Source organism: Uloborus diversus, chromosome 1, assembly GCF_026930045.1.
Source record: "Uloborus diversus isolate 005 chromosome 1, Udiv.v.3.1, whole genome shotgun sequence".
Lineage (NCBI taxonomy): Eukaryota > Metazoa > Arthropoda > Arachnida > Araneae > Uloboridae > Uloborus > Uloborus diversus.
The window spans coordinates 201,490,551-201,507,799 of record NC_072731.1 but is presented as its reverse complement, the minus strand read 5'-3'; the positions used below and the strand labels follow the sequence as shown (position 1 = coordinate 201,507,799).

Genomic DNA, 17,249 nt, shown 5'->3' with positions numbered 1-17,249 from the left:
GTATAATTTAACATAATGGATGAATGGTAGATAAATATTGATACTTTGAAAGAGCGATGCCCCCCCCCCTCCCGCCAAATATCCGAAAAAAAATCCAGAATGATTTTCTCGCCATAGAAGAGGAAAATACTCAACATTAAGTTTAATTGATGCAGTTTGTGCCATCTCTAAATTCTAAAATTTCGTTTTAACAATTTTTTTTTTTTTTTTTTTTTTTTTGCGAAAATTTTTGATTTTTCACAAAATTAATTCTTTTTTCACAATATTATTTGATTTTTCACAAAAAACGGACCCTGTGAAAAATCCTGGACAGACCCCTGCTTCACTCAAGGACGAATTACAAGGGACCCTGCACCAGTAATCTTTTCAAATTGAAGTTCTAAAGGTCCATTCTTGATGATGTTGAGAGTATGACATTCCTTCTTACGGTCATTTTGCAAAAATTTAAGCCTTACAGATGTGATTGTAGACATCTCAAGAAGGATAATGAGTTCAAAGACTGTCTTCAGGTAACGTTTCGAAACTAAAGTTTAAAAAATGCAATTTCAGACAATTTTTCACAATGTTAGAGGGAGAGGGTTCTGAAATATTCCCTCGAAATTATTAGATGAAACTGAATTTCTAAAACGTAAGATTAGAATACCTTTCTCAATGGAAAAGAAAAGGAATGATATCAGGGGGTCTTAGATAAAAACGCTGTGGCACACAGCCCCCCCCCCCCCCCCCCCCCCCCCCCCCCCCCCCCCCCCCCCCCCCCCCATAAATCAGATATATTACGCAGTAGGCAGTCATTTGAAAAAATTACAGTGGGGGGAGGGGCAAATACTTTTCGTTTGTACAATAGGGAATAGTGTGTTTAAAAAGGAAAAAACAACTATTCGGGAAAAAAATGCCAAATTTCATTATGTTTCTAAAATTCAGTGAGGGCCGCAATTGACTCCCCTGATCGCCCAAATGGCGGGCCTGGAAGAAATAGATCAGTTAACAAATCATCCGTCCCCCACTAGAAAACTCACTAGATTCACCCTTGATTTCAATACTAACAGATGACCTAAGTTAAATGTGTTTCTATCCGTGGATACACAAAGAGTAGCATTCTCAGACAGATCTAGAACTTTGTACCTTCAACATTTTTATATCATAAATTCAATGAAGAATCTTTATCACGCCATTTTTCATTTTCTTACATTGAAAATGGTTTGTTGACAAACTACAATACAGAGACCTTAATAATATTTTTAAAAAATGAGCAAATGCATGCACGTGTAATTTGAAGTGATAACATGTGAACGAGTACGAACCTTAAATTTTGTGTAATTGCATAAAACCTACTAGCGTAGGGTTCTAACTTACATAGTTAGACCTGCTTGTGATGAAATTCCTATTAAAAATAATAATTTAATAGTATAATTTTATACTACTTTTTTTACCACATTCTGTTTTCTCACGTGATCAAAACATTGTAAATTTGGAAGTAGTGCTCAGCTACAGTTAATAAATTAATTATTAACTGACTTTTTTTAAAAAGGTAATATAAATATCATAAAAATATTATTTCTCATGTAGTAAATAAGGATGTATTCAAAATTTGTCCGATCATCATAAAATTTACCGAACTTTTTTTTCAGATAAAGAGTACAAGAACTTGTATATTTTATTATGATGTGGCATCACTATTGCTAAATGTAAAATGTGTGTAAACAAAACACATCGTTATGGGGGGAGGTGCTAGCTTTAGTTTTGAAATGTGGTGGGTGAACAAAAGATTGTAAATTACCAAAATATTTCCCCCATCAAAACGTTTAATGCATTTCTGAACGGTCTCATTTTTTCTGGGCTTAATGTTTGTTTTTCTTGTTTCGAACATTAGCAAATGTTTGTTTAAACTAAACGCTAACCACTCTATTGTTCGTTTGTATTGTGCTTCTTATGTTTATTGCATTTAATTTGTCAAACACTTAGCCGTTCATGCTATCCTTCACTTTTTATACATCAATCGGAAACATAATGGTGATGGAGTCTGTTGTCTTAGTTGCAATCGGCGTATTAACAGTGGTGTTTGTTGGATCACTTCTTGCACTTATATTAGTTTGCCAGACACAAATATTGTCGGCCTTTAGACTTGTGTTGTCGCATCAATTTAAGGATGTAAGGTGCGAATTTTTGTTTTCTTAATAATCATTCTGTTTTATTTATGTTGCAAAAGTATTCTGTACTAGCATTTTCTTTTAAGCATATCTGAAAATTCAACTACTGAGTTATTATTGATCTATATTGATTACGCAGGGGTCTACCTGTCCAGAATTTTTCACAGGGGTCCGTTTTTTTTTCGAAAAAATCAAATAATTTTGCTTTTTTTTGTAAGGAGATAGGCACCCATCAAGTATCAATATTTATCTACCAATCTACATTATGTTAATTTATACTAGAAATGTTATATGTATTATAGTATTTAAAATAATTGTAAGAAAAAAAATCAGGCGGGGTTTCAGTATTTAGCGGTTTGACCCCCAAGACACTGTTACAGAGCACAGAATTTCGTTTAAAACTTCTGACTCGGTGATTTTTACAAAAATAAAAGTATTTGTTTACCTCTTAACAAAGCATACTAAACATTGAAAATTCGAAAAATCCAATTCCCACAGCGGATGCAAAAAGATCTCAAAAAGTGAAGGCATCAAAATTATAAAAACGGCTTGTAAAAGAAAAATTTTTTTTATAAAATTATTTTAGAATTGCATTTTACAGTCCTATGACAAACATATCAATAATATCTGGAGACAGTTGAAAAAAAAAAAAAAAAAAAACATTGATTAACATTTTAATTTTATGACTCATAAAAGAAAATGAAATTCCGCTTTTGAAAACTTGAAAATAAGCGTTTGTTACAAAAATAAAGGGACTTTTCATTTATTTGCATCCTAATAAAGCGAAGTTAGCTTGAAAAAAGAATAAGAATATAATTCTCATATTGGATGCAAAAAGATTTCATTTTTCAAAATCTTAGGCATCTAAAGGGAAAAGGTAAATAAAAGAGTTTATTTTTGGTTAATATCCTCTTTAGCATCAAAAAATCAAACCCATATAAACTTTCTCCCAAAATAACCATTAAACATTGCACTGCCAGAAGCTAAGTGGGGATAAGTTTAAAGTTGGTAACCCAATCTGAAGCGATCACATTTTTCCCTAACCCCTACTATCCTTTGTTAGTTCTAAGTTCATTTCGTTGTATATTATTATTTATTAAATCATAAGCGGGGGGCGGGGGGGAGAAAAGTGTTTAGGACGCCCTTTTCAGAGAAAGTTTACGCTTTTTCAGAGAAGTTTACAACGACACTGCTGCATAAAACAAACAAGCAAAATTATAAAACCAAACAGACTGTCAGCTATTAATTTCTTTCAAAGAAACAAACAACAAGCAATATATTTATTTGGCTGTAGTAATTTATTGCTTGCAGGAGCATCACAAGAGTGCCGATTTTTTTTTCAAAATTAGTAGATTTTATATAAAGCTGATTCCTCTCATTTAACTTTAAAAAAGGTTCAGAAAATTATCGTTATTATTCACAGAAAATATGCGTTTTGATTTAAGAATTGCTCTTTCAATAAACAATTTGTGAAAGATCCATTTTTGTTTATCAGAATTTTGTGAAGGGTCCGTTTTGGTTGATCAGGATTTTGTGGAAGGTCCGTTTTAGACGGTCAGATTTTTGTGAAGGGTCCGTTAATGGACCCAAATTTCCTCTGGCCAGACCCCTGTTAGGTTTCCTTAAAATTTTTACATCTGATTTACTGGTGTGGATTACAAATTATCTCTTGAATTTTTAATTTTCTATTTTGTATGTATGAGATATTTCATGTAAATGTCTGAGCCAAGATTATGTATCAAAGTACATGTAGAAACATGGCACCAGTATCTTGACTTTAGCTAACAGTGTTGGTTTCAAAAGAAAGTGTTTTCTAATGTCTCAGAAAATAGAACAATCTATTTACAGAATAATCATCCCCAGTGTATGAACTTTCTTTTACATATTTTCAATACTGAATCATTCTGAATTTTTTTTTTTTTTTTTTTGCTAATTGGTGTCATAAGTATGCTGTTCTTTTAGTGGTGCAAACAGAAAATGGTTTTGAGGGAGGAGGGGCACTTTTAATTTGTGTTCCTTCTTTGAACTTCATGTCCTCTCTTTCTCCCTCTATTTATATATACTAGAGCTCCAGCAGTGTAGCCCCCCTCCCCCCATTGTGCAGGAGTGGCATTACTAATCTCAAATGATTATGCATATAGCCAGCTGATTATCAACACATCCCTGCAAGCCAGTAGCTGAGCGCGTTCACCTTCACTCGCTGTTTACAATCTGTTCTATACATATTCCACCTTCTCATGACTTGAGAAGCGTGGAATTGCACACTTCTAGATCAACTTCCTCCCCCCATATGCCATCTTGGGAGATTTCAGTGGTCATAACCCTCTCTGGGGGAGTCCAGACTCCAACAGTAGAGGCTTAATAATAGAAATATTTTATAGAAGACAATAACCTTTGTGTTCTTATAATAACATTGAAAACACTTATTTTCATCTTTCTACCCAGACTTACCATGCCATCAATCTTGTAATATGCTCACCTTCTTTTCTGCCACGTTCAGATTTCCAGGTGGAGGGTGTGGCCACTTTCCGATCAGGATAACCTCTACTGGACGCTGTGGCCATCAGCAGCATTAGCAAGCCTGACTTCGCATTGATTGAGCTGACTGGGCAGCATTTACCTAGTTGACAGAAATAACATCCGAAGACATGATAGATATTGATATAGTTCGATGTCAAATTTATGGCTCTGCAGTGAAAAGCTATCTAAAAGCCCTGGATCCAATACATAATCAGGCACTGCACATCTGCGTAGGCACCTCCAAACCTGAACTATCAACAGTCTTTATATTCTTGCACATAAACAATTTCTGAACTATAGACGTGTTAAACTTTCTTTAAACTTTTACTTCAAAACAAAACCTTGCACTAATCACCCACTACATCTCCATATTTTTAATCCGTCTAACGTTGTCCTATTTCTGCATCGTCCTTCTGCAACCCCAACATTTGGGATCCTAATGCGCTGGCTGCTCTCAGATTTGCAGCTGTCAGATTTCAGTACTCTCAATAGAATAGAACCAATTGAACAATGGTGCGAAGTAATTACATCTACCATCAATAACCTAATTAAACTCCCTAAAGAGACTACCTCCAATACAGCTTACCAACAAATATTTTATGATACAAAAAGCAAATATTCTGACTATCATGACATTTTCACAGACAGATCAAAAGCAAACGATCACGTCTGCTTTGCTACAATAGTTAATAGTCTAGTTACCACAGAAAAACTAAAACCCATCTTGTTCAGTATTTACCTCCGAAATAAAAGCTATATTTAAATCTCTCTAATCAATAGCCCAATCTAACCACAAAAAATGGGTAATATACACTGACTCAAAGAGTTCAGTGGAAGCCATCACTCACTGCAATAATAATAGCCATCCTATAGTCATCCAGTCATATCATTTATACACAAACCTTATGCAAAATAATTTTCAAATTCTTTTTTGTTGGATCCGTGGCCATATGGGCATTGCAGGCAATGAATCAGCCGATTTGGCTGCCAGAGCTGCAAGTATTCTGACCGATGACAGTGTCCCTTTTGAGGATATTAATAAACTCATTTGTGAGTGTCTTAACACACATTGGCAGCAGAACTGGAATCTTGAAACACAAAATAAATTGCATTCCATTACAGCCCTCCACTACAGGTTTCAAATCAATGCAGCTCACAGGAGAGAACAAGTTTTATTAGCTCGACTATGCATCAGTCATACCAGATTTACCCATAAATACCTCTTATGTCATGAACCAGTTCCAACATGTATTACATGTAATGTAAATCAGACAGTGTTACACATTTTAAGTAACTGCCCACATTTTAATCAAATACGTTTTAATTATTGGAGGAGTTGCTGGGGGGGACCCACCCCCATCGCAATTTGCACTCCTTCCTCCAGGAGATTGGTTTCTCCTTTTTAATTTAGTGTTTGTGTCGTCAAAATGTGATTTTGTCCTTTTCTTGTTAAGCAAGGTTTATTGTTACCTATTGTTTTAATCCATATAAATGCTTTTAATGTTTACATGTTCTCTACTACTTATTTTCAAGTACTGAAGTTTTATACATTTTTTCCCTCAAAACAAATTTACTTTTACAATATCATGACTTTATATAAATAATGTTAAATAAAAAGTAAAGTTTGGTGCAGTATAGCCCTCAAGGGCTCTTGCGCCATCAAAACTAAATAAACCAACCAACCAATCAGCAGTGTAGGAATTTCTACATTGTGATGCATCGCCAACTTTACATTGTTATGTTGCAATACATCATGTTTCTTCTTTTTTTAACAAATAATAAGTTTCATGCTTAAATTTTACAAAAGTAGGAACGATTAAAAAAAACATCCCAGGAAGAGAGTTAAAAAAAAAAAAAGCGTCAATTGTAAGATAGCAATAAATATTGCAGTCACGTGTTTTGGCATTACATTGAGCCTATTTTTTTTCTGTGCAAAAATATGTGAGCCTATGAAAGCAAAGTCGGACATTCCATTCATATGCTCACTTTTGGCATTTAAAAAGAGGCTCCATTTAACGCCAAAATGTGTGACTACATTTTTTGTAGTTATTTTGTGCATACAACTTAAGCCCTTTTTTATGAATGATTTTACTTTGCTCATCAGTATGTTTTTTTTGTTAAGAGCTAAAACAATTTTACAATTCTTTCCTGTTTTGGGAGAAGAAGAGATCTTTGTTTGCTTATGACGCTTCCTATTACTAACTTATCACACCTTCATTGCCCAGCCAGATTGACTTCACATATAGCCAATTTAACACTGGTGAAAAATAATTAAAATGGCAGTGATCACAGACCGGTGTTTGTTCATTGGTGCTAGGATATTTAGTCAGTGCATCAATACTTCGGTTTGGAGAAAATATCTAAACCACTGTAATGATGTGGGATCTACAACTTTTTTCGATGCATTGATTCATCGATCAGCCTTAAAGCTCTAGATTAGTGGTTACCAATCGCCAGGTTAATTGAAAATTGCTACCAAACCCCCAAGTCCCAGTAGCTAAGAGTGGTCATCATATATATATATTTTTTTTGTTAATTATATCGTGCTATGACTACGAGATTTCAGCCCTTTTCTTGAGTCGAAAGAGACTTGATTTTGTTCTAATAGTTTTGCTTTGTCATTCAGTTCAGATCAAATATTTTCAATTAAAGCAGCGAAGAACAATGATTCCTGAAGCTTTCCATCTACTTGTATTTAAAAATGGCAGATAAACCAGTTATATATAGTCGATGAATTTTGAAAAATGAACATTATTCTACACTTCGTTCTTCCTGTTTTATGTATTCCTACAAATGTTTGTACCTTTTACAATGAATTGATATTAAAATGAGCATAATCTTGAAGTGAAAAGTGTATCTAATGATCTATGTAACTATACCTACATATTTATTTTTTCTAATAGTTGATTTGAATTCTTTTTTCAGACCTGAAATTCACCTGATTTCAAATGATGATGGAACAGACATGGAGTTAGATGATGTAAGATTACATCCAAAACATTGAAAAGATATTGGCTGATGAACAATGGGTTGATGATGCTACGTAAGATTTTTCATCATAAATAAATTAATACTGAAATTAGCATGTTGCGACTATTACAAAACTTTCTTCTATATTTTGCAAAAAAACATTTTAACAGGCTCGATTTTACGGTACAGCCGTCATATGCCCCCTCCCCCAAATGAGAAAAATACCCGTCAAAACAACCCCTCTAAACATTTCAATGCCGCAGTCTGTGCCAGGACCGTCCCCCTCCCCCCCCAGGTAGGCACCCCTGCATGTCTAAACTCTTATTTTTTCCTCTTTGTCTTTTTGAAGGAAAAGGATTTTGTAAATTTGGGCAGAAAAATCATGAAAGAACAGTTTTTATTTGATACTAGTGGTACCCGAACGGCTTTGCCCGTAATAGAAAGTTAAAAGGTCTTTTGGTTCGCCTGTATATTTACAAATAATGTATGGTGAATTTTTTTGCCAATTGGCTTGTGTCCATGTTACGGTTCCATGTTATGATAATTTTGTAATTTACTCGCTCATCTTATGATAATTTTAATCTTAAAATTGGAATAGAAAAAGAACCACATCAAATTTTTGAAAAATCGCTTCGAAGTGCACATCCCCATGCTACAAACTAACTTTGTGCCAACTTTCATGAAAATTGGACGAATGGTCTAGGCGCTATGCGCGGCACAGAGATCCGGACAGAGAGAGATCTTGACAGACAGACTTTCATCTTTATTATTAGTAAAGATGAAGAGAAAAATTTAAAGCCAATTGCAAGTTGACATATTTCTAATAGTATTCTTAAATCTAAAACTGCAATCCATACAAAAATTTGTTTTATACTGAAATTTAATAATTATTCATAATGGGGACCATTGTGCTAACACAACACCAAATGGATAATCTTTATTACTAATAATAATTACTAATAAAGCTGAAAGTGTCAGGATCTCTGTGACGCGCATAGCGCCTAGACCGTTCGGCCGATTTTCATGAAATTCCGCACAAAATTTGTTTGTATCATGGGGGTGTGCACCTTGAAGTGATTTTTCAAAAATTCGATTTTGTTCTTTTTCTATTCTAATTTTAAGAGCATTTTCCCAAGCAAAATTATCATAAAATGGATGAGTAAATTGCCAAGTTATCATAACATGGTACCGTAACATGGGCAAGACAATTGACAAAAAATTCATCATGCATTATTTGTAAATATACAGGGGAACCAAAACACCTTTTAATTTTCTACTGCGGGCAAAGCCGTGCGGTAATAAATTAGTAGTTATAAAAGAATTAATACAAATTTCATCAAGAAAATTACAGTAATTATAAATATTTCATTTTTATTCTAGTGGCCTCATTCCTCACTGCTTAGCTATACTGAAAAAATGCCATCACTTGACAGAGAGGCTTGTTCCAATGATGATGACTCATGTTTCCCAGCAGTCCCACCAAGAGCTTGGTGAAATCATTGAAGTTGCCAAGAAAATAAGCCCTCGTGTGGACGATGTTGTCAGAGCAATGTACCCACCCCTTGATCCGCGTCTGTTAGAAGCAAGGTTTGAAGTTCTTTTTAACTATTAAAAAGTGCGAAATATGTCATATTTTTAAAAATAATAGTGAAAAGGATATATCGTCGTCTCAGAGCAACCGTAAAACATCTAATTCCAGAAAAGACAGTATGATATCCGACCGTTGCTCTGAGGCGACGATATAGTTGACTCTCTCTAGTCCACACAACTTGAAACCAAGCAGCTTCTAAATTTAAAGTCATTAATTTGTCCCCATTTATGGCAAAATTATCACTATTATTATCAAAGAAAACCTTACTACTACTCAAAAAAAGAAAAGACTATATATTATTATTATTATATAAAATAAAGCCATTTTAAAAAACAAGTTTATGTTATGCCTTTTTTATGCCATTTGTTTGTTTTTACAAGTTATATTACATACTTACTACATTACAGATACAGTTGATTCTCTATTTAACGCCTTTCAAGGGACTACAAAAAATGTTCTTAAGTAAAATGCGTCCTTAAATAGAATGCTTCTAAAACACAGTGGAGCATTCGGGACCGTGAAAAGTCATTTTTAAATAGAGAAAGTCATTAAATAGAGCATTGTTAAACAGATAATCAACTGTAGTTCGTGCTTGATATTTCTGCTAATTGTGTTTTCTAAAGCAAGTTTAATTTATAATAAAAAGTTCCAGACATAAAATGCACACCTGATCACATAAAATCTGATTGATAAAATGAGTTTTTTTACATGATACATCATTAAAAAAAGGTGTACCAAAAATTTTGCATAAAAGAATGAAACCTGTCATATAGCTATAATAAAGTATAGCATAGCATAAAGATTATTAGAATAGACTTAAATTTAAATCATATTTTTGCAAATTAAACATTAAAAAAAGGTTGAAGCAAGAATTGATTTCTCATTTTCAACATTTTCCTGCTATTTTCATCTTGAATTCCTACTTAACATTTAATTGCAAAATTTATTAATTTACATCTCAAGTTTGGTGCAGATTTCAGCTCGGTGCCTTCAAGAAACTTGACTGTAATAAGTAATATTTAAAATAATTAATAAGCATTTGATTTATTAATATGCTGGTGCTAGAAGTTAATAGGTATGCTGACAAAATTCCTTAAGCTTGGTAGTCTCAATTTTAGATAGATCAATCTGCAAATAGTAGTTTGATTTCAAAATCAAAAATAAATGTTTACTTAAAATTACATTTAATCAGAAGTGTTTAAAAATCACAATGTTGCTTTGAAACATCTCTAAATTTGCTGAACCATGAAAATTTGTTTTATCATTTTTGTACATAGTTTCCTGTGTTTCATATGAAACAAAAGGAAAATCATGCGTTTTTCTTTAATTATTTATTATTATTATTATTTTAATTTGTTTATTTCATGTTTTCCAAACCTTTCATGTTTGTTAGGAAAGAAAAAATATTTTTCTCTTGTTATTAAAAACTTTCTTTAAGGGCATCAATTACTGAATTAAACTAAAAACTTTTGATTACTGAATTATATACCAAACTTATATCAATTTTAAGACAACACCCTAAAATTATTTTTAAGCACTTTTTGGAAATTTTCTTAAAGTTCAAATGGCATTTTTTTTTCATAACATACATTGTGAAAGAATATTAACTGATTTATCAGTTGATCTGAGTTAGTCAAGTTTTACTAGTATTTCATGCCTGTTTGTGTCGTTGAAAATATCTATTGTATTTTTAATATTGTACAAGTTTACACACTTCATACCTCTTTTTTTATGCCTTTTTTTCTTTAATTGTTTTTAGATGCATGTCTCTCATCTTATCTGTGAATCACCTGGCTCTTGTAACAAGATCTTTGTGCCAATTGAGGACAACTTGTAATTGGATTGAGGCTGCTCTGGCAGATATGGAGGAAAATTTACAGGTATGTGTCACATGCAGTCGAAGTATTTGATAATCACTTAGAAGATCTTAAATATTTAGTCTTACAGGTAAAATGACTCTGCTTGACTTGGGGAGCAAGTAACCCTAAACTCAAAAAGTTTTTAGGGCTCTTGTAAAAACTTTAAGTGGTTTGTAACTATTTATTCATAAATTACTTCTTGATGAATATTGTAATAAAAACTGAGCAATGAATACTGTATATAATTTAATAAAGATGTCAGAAAAACTAAATGAATTAGAAATGGGCCCAAATTCCCCTCTTTATTAATTTACACCCTGCCAGTGTGGGTGGGAAATTTTTTTTAGTTTTTTACTTTTAAACTAACCAAATTTTTAATTGGTAAAGTAAGTTAAGGGGCAAGTTTTAAGTTTTTGATGCAAAAACACATTTTAGGTTCTTATTTATTATTGTTTTGTCCGGAAAAATCATGAAAGAATGGTACCCATCAGGATTCTAAAATTTCAAGAGAATTCCTTGAGGCGTCATTATTATCACTTTAAAGTTTTTTCAACATAGATACAACTGAAAGTAACTTGTGAAGAACGCCTTCATTTATTTATAAGAAAAATAAAGAACCGGTAAAAAATGTTCGTCTAAAAAAGCCTTAATCAGGCATTGCAATTTTGTAGCAGTTGACTGAATTCATTCAAAATCATACCAAAAACAGCCATACTTTTAGTAAATACCTTTTTAGCAAAACTAGTTTTGAGGAGTATAAACCCAGATAAAATTAAGTTTACAAAACACAGTAAAACATTTAATTGATCATTATAATTAATGGAAGGTTAAAAATACAAAAAAAAAAAAAAAAATGAGACCTTGTATTCCACAGCTATATCTCAAGATAGGACTTTTTAGGCAAACTTATTGTGAGGATTATTCGAGGCAGTCAGAAGCAAACAAATTATGTGTCAAAATTAAAAAATTGGTGATTACCAGTCATATTCTTTGTTTTGGGGCAACAAGTAGTAATAGTAGCCCTGGTAGGTGCTGCATGATTTAGAAGAAAAATTGAATGAAAGCCCTTCCTAGGATCTGAAATTTAAACTTGATTTAACCAAAACTTTAGAACGTCCACTTACCTCTCAGTGCCGCATTTTGAGATAGTGTTATTCAAATTTTCAAAAGATGAACATTCATTTGAGTGTCATTGTATATTTTGAACATTTTATCGAGTTGCTAAATTAAAATATTTTATCTAGGTATTGAGAGAGGCTGGAATGGCATTAGAAACGGCGCCTGCCCCTCAGGTCAATGGCAGCTCATTTATGGAATGCAATGAAGCGGCCCTAGGATGTCAGATGTCTCATAACACAGGCCTAATTAATGCATGCTGAGATGTGAAAGAAGTTTGTACTTTATGACATTCCACTGTTCTTTATTACTTCCTTTCAAGGTTTCTGAAATCTCATTTTTTAAAACGATTTATTCCATTTTATTATACTATTGTTATAATGTTGATGTTTTGTGTATCTGTTATTTGTTATGAGCTGTTATGCTTATATACTCCACGGAAGATTCATATCAAGGTAGTGACATAATCATAAAAAATACTGTAAGCCATGGAAGTCCTTAAATATTTTGTGCAGAGGTTCCATTGCATTTTAAAATGAATGAAGATGATTCAAATTTTACAATCTGAACTTAGTGTTTCAATACCTTAAGATTTTATAATTGTATTTCTATATATTCTTCTGAATATCAATGAAGCAGGAAATGTTCTATTTTCATGTTTTGATATTAATTAAATGAAAATGCTCATAGATTTGCACCTACATGTGAAGCCATAAAGAATTTGTATAATGAACATAATATATATACATTTGTTTTCCCTATTTAAAAATACTGCAAGCTAAAAATTAAGAGTCCCCCTCCCCCTGCTATCAAGAATAAAATAAGGTTTTCCTCGAATAAATTTTTCTTATATAGTTTTAGTCTAATATTAAAAATTCAGAATAAGAGGGAGGAACATGGATTGTACTGTAACTCTATGCATTTATATGTATGATTAAAATTCATGCATTTATAAGTTTGTGTGTGTGTGTGTGTGTTTTTTTTTCTTCAAATGTGTTACCGTTCATATGTTTCAATTTCATCAAGAAAAAAGTGCCTAAAACCATTTTTTTTTGACTGTGCAGTACATACTATTACTGACAAACTAATTGGCTATGTGCAGTTAATTATAATAAAAAATGTTTATACATACAGCCTGTTTACATTGACAAAAATGTCGGACACATTTTCAAACTGCTGCAAAAAATAAAAGCTCTATAAGGAAGAGTGGATGATTAATTGTATGTAGAATTTTCAACTCTTTACCAGGTGAAAAAAGTATTGAATCAAATGCGGTTTGCAATGTAAGTGGGTGTAATTGGAACTCTCTATGTTTGCAGTAAGCTGGCCTATTGCATTTCCTTTGTAAATCTGCTCATATATATCCTTATCATCTATGGGCAGTATTACTGTTCCATGAATGGAATATTAATATTTTTTGTTGTATGTATATTGTTTTAATATTTTAAAAGAGCAAACTGTATGTCATAGTTGTTTTAATGCAAATACTCACCAGTCTAGGTAAACAGCCAACTTGGGGTTTTTTAAAATATTAGTGCCTTTCTAAATTTGTTCTCTCTCTCTCTCTTTGTTATTGTAATGGTTAAGAAAAATTGTTTTTAAGGGGGAAAAAAACACTATTTAGAGTACTTTTATCATAATTAAGTTATCCAAGACTTTAGTTAAAGACCACAAATGGCAAAAGTATAAGCTCCCATTCTATTTTTTAAAGCTTAAAATTACTTGGTAAACATACTTATTTAAAATCTATCTCAGAGCCAGACTGACGCAAGTCCAAAAACTGAAATTTTCCGTTTATTAGTGCATTGTATGTTAAAGCCTATTCCCTATCGAGCCATGTAAACGTAGGGTAACGGCACCAGTAACAGACAGTCATAACTTTGAATTTTAATAATAAGAATTTCTGATGGGTAAAACTGATGTTGCTGCAACCCATGAATACGGTGCAACCATCTAGTCTTATCAGAGTGAATTTTATGAGCCAGTTGGTATTTAGAAGGCAGTGGTGGAAGGTTATGAACAGCTACCGCGAGGTCTGCCAGTATTTCATGTTCTTTTGAATTTAATAAGGTTTTAGGTCTAAAAATAAAGAATTTTTTCACATTTTAAAGAGAAAAGGGGGAATTCTGTCCATTACTCATCCTTTCTTCTTCCAATCTGTTGCTGGGTATCATCAGAATCGACGGTGTCTGATAATGGGGTTCTGGGGTTTGTAACTTTTTTTGAAATGGAGTAAATAAGAATAAAATTAATTAATTCAGAGGATCCAAAAGCAGCCAAACATTAGATGAGATGTAGTTGCATGAGAGAAAACTAGTTTTAAGAGTCTAAATACATTCAAAGGCTCAGAAAATTGAGTGAACCTGAGAGCGATGTCTTAAACATGTCTGTTACTGGTGCCGTTACCCGTTACCGTAAAACGTACACACGCCCCGTGCTTTCCATGAGCCAAAAAAAAGTTTTTCCTCTTTCCTGTAAAATTACCATAATGTGACTAATGTCCTTCTGGCTCTGAGGTACAGAAATTATGTGTATTAATCTTTTAAATAAAAAAACTGTGTGCTGCCATTCTAAAATGAATACATGTAGAATTTTGCATCCATAAAGACTACAGTGGACCAGTGAAGACAACCAGTGGTTCCATTCATAAAGACAACAGTGTACAGACTCTTGCGTAGTAACCGTGGCAACAAAATTGTTTATAAATAACAACGTTGTTGGACTTATTGCTAACCTTTATGATGTGCAAAATGTGCATGTAAGTTATTTCATACTCTTCAATTTGTTCTGTCTGTCTGTCTGTTCAATCTGTCTGCATATTAAACATAAATCATGTACAGGCCAGGGTCGCATTTCTCGCAAAATGCGAGAATACTATCCAAATTGCAAAAATGGAACAAAGCATTTTCGCTTTTTTGCTCCAATATAACAAGAAAAAGAAGGGGGTTAAAAAGGTGTACAATCAGAGAGAGGAAGCGATATTGAACTTAATCGTATTTATAAATCATATCTAACATGTATAAACTATTGTTAAGTTAAACAATATTTCGTCTTAATTTGCATTTTATCCCCCCCCCAAATTAATGAATTATTGGGGTTTTTCAAAAAAAAAGTTTGCTCCCTCAATACCAAGAACAATTCTGAATTTTTCTTTTAAAATTTTTAAAAGATATTGTGCATTTATTTCTTCAAAGATGCCAAGCCTGAATTTTAGCATTTTGCTAAAGACTTTTCCCCAATTTCAGCTTTTTTGCTAAAAAAATTTTAAACTCGACTTAAACGCTGGTACAGGCTAAAATACAGTTGAACCAGTCGAGCACAGAGTTTGTTTCTTTAGTTGCATTTGGTTCTTTCAACTCCCGTTATTTTTCTAGAACACCTCAAAGTGTTTATACTTCTAAATTTTATGGTTCAAATCAAGATTTAGGATATCTTCCAAATTTAAAACTTTTGAGTCCTGCTGTTTGAAAGGGGAAAATTTAAATAAAAGGTATTATTCAGCTAAGCATGTTTAACATTTTTATCTTCACTATATTTACCTATGGAAAAACTGCTTTGCTTTGTGATGAAAAAACTCCAATCAATCTTAATATTTGATCATTCATCTTATTCCTCTAATTTGAGATAAATGGGTAACTAAGATCTTTAAGGTAAGACTAGTAGCCAAAATAATGCTCCGTGGCAGCTTTAATATTGGAAATATATTTTTTAAAGTATGAAAGCTATATACTCCATAACTTTTGTAATCAAAAATATTTGTGATATTTTCCATTTAGTTTAAAAGTGGAAAGCTATATTTTTATAACAACTGAGAATGTAATTATTTATGATATGATGCTCTTTAAATGTAGCAGTAAAAGTAGTGAAATAAAATACACACTGAATTCTGAATTTTGCTTGTCTTTCTTCTTTTTTGAAATAATCAGCTAGATACTATAATAGATAGTAAAATATACATTTGAATTTTCAGAAGAAAAATAGAAAGGATAAGTAAAATAAGCTAAATTTATTTGAAATGCATTTTTTCACAACATTTGTAAGGTATAAAAACTTACCTTCAGAAAGTTTTTTAAAAAATCATTAGATTTATCACAAAATTTGTCCTAAGAAATTAATTTTTATTCTTTTCCAATATTCAAGCAAAAGAAATAAACAAACAAAACAAAGTTGCAACAAAAACAGTTAGAAAGATATTGCAATGATAATTTTCGAGCATTAGACAATGAGTAAGTATACATCATCGCCTCAGGGCAATATTAAGACATCCAAGCACAGAAATAACAGTAAGTACTGTTGCACTGGGGCGACAATATAGGAAGTATAAGTGCATTTTTCACTTTCAGTCAATGTTAAATGTCTTCATGAAATATTTTTGGATATAAGGGTCTAAGGACCTTTAACCTTCAAAATTTAGGAGTTTTTGGAAAAAATATATGTTATGCATAATTTAAACAATTTAATACCTTAATTATTAACATACACAAAAAACTTTTCAAGTTAGTGTAAAAATGCGTAACTTTTCCCCATAGAGATTTATGTTAACAGCAGCTGTTTAAGCCTGTTTTTCTCAGGTGCCAGTTTCGCTGGTTTTACGGTTTGTGCGCGTGATATTTCAGAAAGTTTTCTATATATTTTCGTAAAACTTTTTATGCATGTTCGTCTGGTTCACTTCTATGATCTGAACCTAATTTTATTTATTATTTTAAAGTTATTTATTTATTTTTTTAAAAATTTTAAAAGTTACTGTCAAAATTTTCCAAAATTTTGGGCAAAAATATTTTTAAAAAAAAATATTAACTTTCATTTTTAGTTAAAATTTAGGTTCAGATCATAAAAATAAACCAGGCAAACATGCATGAAAAGATTTAGGGAAATATATAAGAAACTTTTTTAAATATCACACACTCAAAACAAGAAACCGGCACCTGAGAAAAGAGGCTTAAATAGCTGCTGCTAACGTACATCTCTATGAGGAAAGTTTACTCATTTTTATGACAACTAGGAAAGTTTTTTTCGCATGGTAATAAATAAGGTATCAAATTGTTC

At 32.2% G+C, this 17,249-nt stretch overlaps 1 protein-coding gene across 1 annotated transcript in view; it reads left to right on the top strand.

Annotated features, from left to right (window-relative positions):
• Positions 1–16,093, top strand: part of LOC129234136 (transmembrane protein 98-like) — a 16,636-nt gene extending 543 nt beyond the window's left edge. The window contains 5 exon segments of the mRNA XM_054868031.1: positions 7,593–7,662; positions 7,664–7,710; positions 9,018–9,224; positions 10,988–11,108; positions 12,332–16,093. Coding sequence (XP_054724006.1) covers positions 7,593–7,662; positions 7,664–7,710; positions 9,018–9,224; positions 10,988–11,108; positions 12,332–12,466 — 580 coding nt within the window. The 3' untranslated portion in view covers positions 12,467–16,093.
• The last annotated feature ends 1,156 nt before the right edge of the window (positions 16,094–17,249 follow it).